The sequence below is a fragment of the Etheostoma cragini genome, chromosome 3 (assembly GCF_013103735.1).
Source record: "Etheostoma cragini isolate CJK2018 chromosome 3, CSU_Ecrag_1.0, whole genome shotgun sequence".
In the NCBI taxonomy this organism is placed as follows: Eukaryota; Metazoa; Chordata; class Actinopteri; order Perciformes; family Percidae; genus Etheostoma; species Etheostoma cragini.
The window spans coordinates 9,638,233-9,647,009 of NC_048409.1; the positions used below are offsets into that span (position 1 = coordinate 9,638,233).

At 42.3% G+C, this 8,777-nt stretch overlaps 1 protein-coding gene across 2 annotated transcripts in view; it reads left to right on the plus strand.

The window, feature by feature from the left end:
• Positions 1 to 5,434, plus strand: part of napab (N-ethylmaleimide-sensitive factor attachment protein, alpha b) — a 10,064-nt gene extending 4,630 nt beyond the window's left edge. For both annotated transcript variants that reach the window (XM_034867583.1, XM_034867582.1), the window contains 8 exons: positions 889 to 935; positions 1,077 to 1,154; positions 1,288 to 1,343; positions 1,506 to 1,590; positions 1,688 to 1,792; positions 2,321 to 2,389; positions 4,043 to 4,093; positions 4,230 to 5,434. In XM_034867583.1, coding sequence (XP_034723474.1) covers positions 889 to 935; positions 1,077 to 1,154; positions 1,288 to 1,343; positions 1,506 to 1,590; positions 1,688 to 1,792; positions 2,321 to 2,389; positions 4,043 to 4,093; positions 4,230 to 4,331 — 593 coding nt within the window. In that variant the 3' untranslated portion in view covers positions 4,332 to 5,434. The remainder of the gene's footprint in view (positions 1 to 888; positions 936 to 1,076; positions 1,155 to 1,287; positions 1,344 to 1,505; positions 1,591 to 1,687; positions 1,793 to 2,320; positions 2,390 to 4,042; positions 4,094 to 4,229) is intronic.
• The last annotated feature ends 3,343 nt before the right edge of the window (positions 5,435 to 8,777 follow it).

Consider the following 8,777-nt stretch of genomic DNA (forward strand, 5'->3'; position numbering starts at 1 on the left):
TGGAAAGTGTCCCTCAGTGTCTCTGCTTAACAGCGCGCAACAACAGAACAACGTGGACATAAGAAGGAGTCGCTTATTAACACGTTCCAACCAGATGGAATCCATCTCTGGACATAAACAAAATGCTGGTAAGTTTTTGCAGAACAAATGTTACGGCAATTTCGTTCATATGGTAGAACATTTAAAAAAAAAAATTGCACTATTTACACTACTTTTGAATTCATTATTTCATTTTGCGATTAATCAGGGAAATCATGCGATTAATCGCGATTAAAAATTGTAATCGCTGCCCGGCTCTAATTTTATATTTTAAAATAGTGTTAAAGAAAGAAAGAAAAAAACAAAACCAATTCCATTGACGGTGTGAATTCCCTGAATAATTTCACTGACATGGATTTATGTTAGAGAGTGACACAGGAATCAATGATCACTCCCATCCCATCTCAGGCCCCCGAAAGTACTTCCTTCATATCCCGATCCCGGGGGGCCGCCCGTCCTGCAGCATCCAGAGAGAAAGACTCCCAAATCCCATCCTACTCCTGTTTTGTCCCTTATGTTTTCTAAAATTATCTAAGCTACAGCATACATGCATTACCTGCTATTTCATTACATAATTCCGAACGGAGATTTTCACACACTCAAAACACACTCATGTAACGAAATGCCTGGCTTGCTTTGCGTGCACTCACTGCTTTCCTTTTAATTGCTAATTTAATCTCCGGTTCCGTCTGGCACCCGCCCGCGCCCGTTGATTTCTGTGCTCTGTTCCATCCCTATCACGTTACCAACAGTGAAACTACAACAATAAGATGACCCACGGGAGTCCCTAAAATTGTTGTCCCCTGGTTTATGTCATGTCTAAATATTTTTTTTTATATTTCTCAACAGAGGCCATAAATTGCCTAAACCGAGCTATTGAGATCTACACCGATATGGTGAGTACACACACCCAAACTCTTCTTAGTTTCTTTTAAATTATTACATGTGAAGCAATTTACTTCTGTAACATGTAAGTCCCTGTGTTTATTTCTCTCTCTCTCTCATATGTTGTTTGTTTGTTTGTTTGTTTGTTTTAGGGGCGCTTCACCATCGCAGCTAAACATCACATCACCATTGCTGAAATATATGAGACAGAGATGGTGGACATCGATAAGGTCAGATATCTGTGTTTCATGTTGATTATTTTAGGTATTAATTCCAGGGCAGATTCGGCAGAATCTAAATACTTTATTGATCCCCTCAGGGAAATTATTAAGATTCTTATGTCCTATTTGTTTCCCATCCCAGGCCATTGCTCATTATGAACAGGCAGCAGATTATTACAAAGGGGAAGAATCCACCAGGTGACTATTTAATGTTTTATAGACTTTTTTTTTTAATGAATTAATGCAGTTTACTTTCATTTTACATCTTGGTTTTATGCTTTCCAAGTTAAGTAACGTGGTGGTCTTTAAGCTTTGATGTCTGTTGTGGACTGAGAAGCTTCTCGGTTTTCCTTTTTTCAGTTCAGCAAACAAGTGCCTTCTGAAAGTAGCAACGTACGCCGCTCAGCTGGAGCAGTACCCGAAAGCCATTGAGATCTATGAACAGGTGAGCCGGCGCTCAGCAGCAGCCTCCCTCTCTACATGTTAGTCAGTCACCTGTTGTAACCAAACACATCTGAATTGGACCATTTTGTGAACTTTAGGTTGGAACTCACGCCATGGACAGTACTCTCCTGAAATACAGTGCCAAGGATCACTTCTTCAAGGCAGCGCTCTGTCACTTCTGTGTAGACATGCTGAATGCAAAAGTAAGCCGGAACACTTGAACCCGTGTCCATGTACAGCCGTCCGAACCAAGAACCAGAACTGTAATCTTTACGCGAGCCTTCACACTGCTGAACGATAATGGTCCAGAAGCAGTGGCGTAAAGCAGGGCTCCACGATATGAGGAAAATATGCGACAAACCGACTTTAAAGTTTACTGCACTTCTGCTGCTTGTGGGAAAGAATGACAGTTACATTTTACAGGGCAGTTTTCTACAGATATTTTCTTTTAACTGTCACACCACACCACTGGTCTACCTGTGTAACACTAAATGCACCTTCTCGCCGCAGTGTCACCTGGCGTACCATATTGTAAATTCAGATGAATTTTGATTGGCTGTCAGTGATTCTGTCATTCATGAAATAGCTGTGAAAGTGATCCCAACGATATCATGGACTCTGTCATCCACACGAGTTGAAATGATTTGTGAGACTATCTATTTAAAGTTCTTGGCGCGGACGGCCCTCAACACGAGCTTCCTTGTTCTAATAACCCTTCTCTTGTTACCCAGCTTGCTGTGCAGAAGTATGAGGAGATGTTTCCCGCCTTTTCAGACTCTCGAGAATGCAAGCTGGTGAAGGTAGGCTTTGGTCTTATTTTGAGTTGTTTTCAGTCCAAACTATTGATGACTTTCTAAATTCTACATGTTAGTAATTGAAAAGGAAATTTGGTTGTTAATTAGCCTTGTGCAAAAATGTTTCTCAAAAACATTGTAAAGCCCGCCCCCAACAAATGTGATTGGTAGAATCAGAATCTGCTTTGTTTGCCAGGTATGAGGAAACATACAAGGAACTTTGCTTTGTATTATACATTGCTCACAATGTGCTTCCTCATACAAAACAAACAACAAAAACAATATATACACTTATAACAGAAACAATATTAATCAATCAAAATGTATTTAAATTTCAATATGCAGCAACCAGCAGGTATCCAAAGTGCTTAGCATCAGAAACCAAGAGTAAAAACACACCATACAATAGAAAGAGTGAACGTGGAAAACAGTAAAATCAGACGATGTTACAGTCACACCACTGCTACGTATTAAATGCAAAATATAGACAGGTTGAGGCAATAGTGCAATGAAGAGTGAAAAGTATGCAGGAGTAAATTATTTTGCTGATAAATTATTATTTTAATTATGGAATATAGTGCCAAAGATGCTGGAATTAATAAGTATTACGTTATTATATAAGTCTTACAATATGGACAGTATGAACAGGTATGAAATATAGAATGAGGAATAAATAATAAGTGGAACCAGTAACCGGGTGCTGATCAGAGCCAGTGTTGCTGGGTCATTGCTCAGGAATCACTGCGTGATGGTCAGAATGCTGCTTGTTTCAAAACTACGATTTTGGCTACTAACAATAACAAAACAACGTAATCAAGAAAGGCAATTATTTTGTAAGTTGTGTTCTGATTGGGGAAGAAAACCCCCAATTTCCACCGGGTGTATAACGGCTGCGGATCGGCTCCGCTGCGTGTCGGCTCCGTGCTCCGCCGTCCGTCAACCAGGTCCGCGTTGGTTGCTTGTTGCTGAACGGCTGCGGCCATGACTGCCAGCTGAAGTCTGGAGGACCCACAAGATCTCGCAAATACACAAAGACTAGAACCACAAAACCAACAGCAGTTTGTTTCCATCCAGAGTAGAGAGGAAACAACTCTGTGCTGTGTTTTCAAGGTGTAGTGCAGGGAGATATGATCCGCCACGAGCACCCTCTTATTTTATTTTGAAAATGAACCTGGATGCTTTATTTTGTTTCTGTGCCGTGTGCTAAATCGCTGCGGAGCTCTCCGGCGTTCGGCAAAAATAAAACCTCTGTGGCTCTGCTCCGGAGAGCCGGGGACTGCCGAGCAGCCGTTCCACATTGACTTTAATGGAAACCTAATGACTCCGCAGCCGTTCCGGAGCGGATCCGCAGACGTTCCGCATCCGGTGGAAATTGGGGGTAACGTTCAGACAGGAACAGTATTAATGGATACTTCACAGTTCACGGTGTTTGCACTCTTCATTTGTAAAACAGCTTCACTGTTTTTTAAGTTCAAAAATTGCAGCATCTTTAAAAGTCAAGGACTAATTGTTTCAAATAAGTGATTATGATTTATTTTTCCATAATGGAGCGGGCCTAGCAGTGTATTCTAGTCTGTTGTTTTCTTCACCCCCACGGTGTGTTTCTCGCCAGGAGACAGACTTTCTAATGTTAGAATATGATTACTTCTATCCAACCAGAAACTTCTAGATGCCTATGAAGAACAGAACGTTGATGCCTATACTGACTCGGTGAGTTTTTTTTTTTTTTTTTTCCCTAAACAAGTTTGTGCAGCAGTAGTAAATCGTGGACTGACAGCAGTGTCCTACAGTGTTTCCGGCCGTACATGATTTAGTATTTAATATTGGGTAACTGCTCATTTCTCAGGTGAAGGAATTTGACACCATTTCACGGTTGGACCAGTGGCTCACCACCATGCTTCTCCGCATTAAGAAAACCATCCAGGACGAGGAGAGCGACCTGCGCTGAGCCCCCCCCCCCCTTCCTGCTCCGGACACGTCTCGAGCCCTCTACAGCCGACTTGCATCCTTCTTCTTTTTGCCTTGAGCGTCTGCCCTGTATCCTAGCAACAATCTTACTTGTTTGACCATTAGGCCCTGGTTTTCCCTCTCAGATGCTGTGTTTCTTCGCCACCATCTGCAGTATTTGTTCTTTCCTTTTTAATCCGCTTCAGCTCAACGCTCCAAAAATGGTCCTTACAGGACCGTACGCTACTTTCCCCTGTGTGCACGCCGCACACAGTATGTTAATTGTATATTGTTATGATCAAGGTGTTGGCCCAATATTGGTTAAAATATTCGTAATGGGCTGAAATACCTAATACTCATACCAGCACACTTGTATAATAAAGTTGTTTTTTATTTTCTTGTTATAAAATGGATGAGAGGATGCCAATTTACTCACTCTGATCAACAAAATAGGTTTTCCAGAATGTTGCCTCAAAATAAACTCGAATGATCAAAATGACAATATAGACTAAAACAAACACACACACACACACACACACATGTGTTACACAGCACTTCATGTCAGCTGCAGAGCTTCTCTCCAAGCAGAGAGGCCCAGCGAGAGTTTCTGAGGTTATTCCATGTCAAACACCTACTTTGCCTTACACTGCAAAGTTCTCAGGACGTGAACACCTAGATTTGATGAAAAAGAAATCATGCTTTAATTTGCTAATTGTTTCTGTCCTTTCCATTTAAAGTGCTTTTATTTCACAAACAAAGGTGAAAGAAGTTCATCACTTTTGTGAACATTTGCATGGTTTGGTAAGCATGAGAAAACTAGAGCAGCCGTTTTCCATTGTATAGGAGTTACTTCTTATGTGTATGTGTTTTTTTTTTTAGGAAAGTCTTATTTGTTTGTTTTTTCTGTCATAACTAACCAGGCTGAAGAAAAGGCCTGAATGGAATGCAATACATTGAAAAAAATGAGCTTTACTGATCTGAACACTGTGCGTATGTACCGGTGATTTGTCATGAGACATTTTACTTAAATAATGTGTCCAACAGTGACTAACCCTGTCAAACGTTTGAATAAACCTGTCTCAGACATCCTGCGCGTGGCCTCCACCTGCCTGCAGACCCGCACCGATTCATTAACCCTTTATTCAGGGCTGCCAGCTCTCACTCATTAGCATTGAGACACACGCTTTTGACTGGTTCCACACGCTCACACGCCACACCCTCGATGTCTCACGCTGAAGTGTCAACCCGGTCAGTGAGATTTCTGAAAGATGAGTTTATTTATAGATCTACCTGTTGAGCCACTCGTGATCGACTAGTTGTGCTTTCAGAGACTGTGTGAGGGGTTCAAGAGCGCTCCCTGACTGTGGAAGTTTCGAAATGTCGCAAACTGAGAACATTATTTTTACGATCCATCCCATGTGCATTTCCCTGGCTTCAGGTACGAGCTCTGAGTATCACAGACCTCAGTCGCTTCGTGACCACTCTCTCTGTAAAAATAGAGGTGAGCAGCGCGGCTAATGTAGCAACTTCAGTTCATGTTAGTGGACTCGCTCTGCTGGAGGCAAGGACGCGCTGCATCCGCGTAGACCTCCGATGATGAGAAGCGTACAGCCTCCTCTAAACTCTGTCAGAGACCAGAGACCCAAATGGGCCCCTGTGTCTGTCAGACGGTCTGAATGAGATCCATCATATCAGCGGAGCAACGACATGCACAGCAGACTATATCACAACTCTCCAAATCTCGGACAATAGAGATGAGAGGAGTTATATTTTGAATGTGCACAAAGTTGTAAATATGAGCAAAAATCTGATGAAACAAATGTGAGCTATACTATACTATATATACAAAACTATACATACTATACTATATATACTATACTGCAACGTTGGGCCACTATTGTGCTTCTCTAACCTCTGTGCATCTCTAAATGAAACTGTAAATAATTAAATTTATGTTTTATAAAATGAACAAATAGTCTTTATTTTCCCAAAAAGTAAATACAGTAAGTGGGGCACAGAGGATGAGGGCCCAACATGACTGAGCCTTGGCACAAAGGTTAAAGGATAAGAATCTATGTAACTCAATGGTTCTTATTCTTTAGAATGTCAGTGGTCTTAGTTGGTCCCTCAACATAAATTTAACTTTGGGTCACTGGTCCCTACTCCAGGGACCCCTGGACCTGTTCACCACAGACCCAAATCTTCTCAGCTGTTGCTGACATATGCTGCTGTCTCTTCATGTGGCTCATTATGTTTGGCACATTGTCTGGGTCAGTTCTTATATCATAAGATAGTTAATAATGTAAATAATGTAAATGCTAAATGCCCTAAAACCTGTTGATACTACAACAATGCAAAGGCTCTTAACCCTACAGTTTTGCACATATCATGCAAGACTTGATTTCTCCATTTTTTTGCTAAAAAACTTTCCAGAAAGTGACATTTAATGGTTAATTTTTCAATTTTTTTCCTGGCCCCCCTAGGGAGAGCCCCATCCCCCCACATATAACAAATCCCATTTTAAACCCTGAAGGATAAAGACCCAAAGAAATTGCTTTGTACACGGCAAAATATAGGTTGGCCCCCCAAATCTCACTCCAAGGTTTGGGGAAAAGTTGGCAGCCCTGGGTTTATTGGTCTATAGATTTGAATCCAAATGAAATATCATTTAGTAAGTTCCAGGCAAATTTAACAAAACACATGTTGGTTTTTGGGAATTCTTGTGTAACATGTAGACGGACTGGAATTTCAGCATCTTTTTTTCCTGCATAATGCAAGGCCGTAGATAGAGATGAGGACGTAGAGAACGCGCGAGCGCGGCGCTGAGAGGCTAGCTCAGCCCACTGTTAATCAAACTCATTCCACCTCTGACAGGAGAGAAGTCACCTGCGTCCGCGACACACCTGGGCGAAGCAGCTACGCGTTTACGGCTATGTGGAGCTGCGCTGGACCTGACTTCAGGTGAACAAACCGCTCGCTTCACTTTATTCATTTGGGAAAACAACGGGGCCACGCGGACACTGCCGGGCCGCCTCGCTTCTTTCTTATTTAGTTGACGAACACGGCCACGCGATAGCCTATCATTCGCACCTTACCCGGTGTGGTAGTTTCCGCACCGCTTTCAGAAACTGCTTTGTGTTAAGTGTGAGGGTGGACGGTTCTCCGGAGTCTGTCAGGACTGGTCTGGTGTATTCAGAAGGCTCTTAAATGGATCTCAAACGGGCTGCCGCGGGCTCGCAGTGCCGCAGCGCCCTAGGGTTTTACACCTGGTTGAAGCCTGGGGACGTCGCGCTGAGCCAGCTGCCAGCGCGTTACTCTATGAAAGGTCTTCTGATGTTGCAGCCGCACAAGCAAACCGTCCAAGAAAAGTGTTGGATTGAATTGAAAACTCCATGCGGTTTTGTGCACCTGTCGGTAGGATCTGAACGACTGGACATGTTCTTGTAACGCTTCTGACATGCTTCTGCTTTGGACTTTGATTCAGAGTTTGGTGAAGTAGACAACTTCCAGTTCCATTATACAAAAGGGTTAGTTGAGGCAGAATAGAAACTATTGTCATTCTCAGGACTGGGCTACATTTAAAGTTTTTTTTTGTTCACATCAGTCTATTAGACACGAATGGGGCCCAAGTCAAAATATAGGTACTCCCTACACTTCCAAGCTCTTTTTTAAAAAATCAATTCCCGTCTTATTAATTTGTTAATTGACGGGTCTGCTGGAGGGTTTTGGCGTAGTAGTTAAAAACTAAAAAAACGCATACCAACAAAAGCTTAGTTCTCAGGAGGTTAAAGGTTTCAACCGGTGTCTATGGAACTCGATGTTCTTAAAGTCCCCCCCCCCCCGGGGGCCTGTAACTTGGTAACGTTTTGCATTTAAAGTTTCCAACTTATGCGTAAAGTCCTACACCTCAGGTGCGTTCAGACGCTAGTGAGGCTGGTTGATCAGGAAGCACCCTCAGGACTGTACAGCTTTGTTTTTTCTACAACGCCGGTTTGCTCCTAATTAAACACCTGGGAGAATGGTGTGTCCCACCAGAGTATAGGTCACCTTTTTGCAAGACCACGCAACCTACGGCAACTACAGACACCGCCATGACATTTAACTGTAACTTTACATTTCGATAGCCTACTAAAAGCGATGGAAGATGGAAAGATGGAAAACAAACTGATCCGATTTTTTCAGAAAGTGCCTGGGGTTTATTTTATTTATTTTTTCATTTATGGGCTACTCTTATTGATCCCCTATGGGAAAATTACAATGTAGGCCTACACACTGCACATAGACCTGAAATCAGTGTTGCCAAGTCCGCTTATTCTAAGCGACTTTGGGCTTGTTTTTCTGTATTGTCGCTTACAAATATTGGAAGTCGCGGCTCGCGTTTTTCTTGGGCTTGTTACTAAAGTGTAGTTGCTTATTTGGGCTTGTTTCCAGCTCCATAATAAGTTGT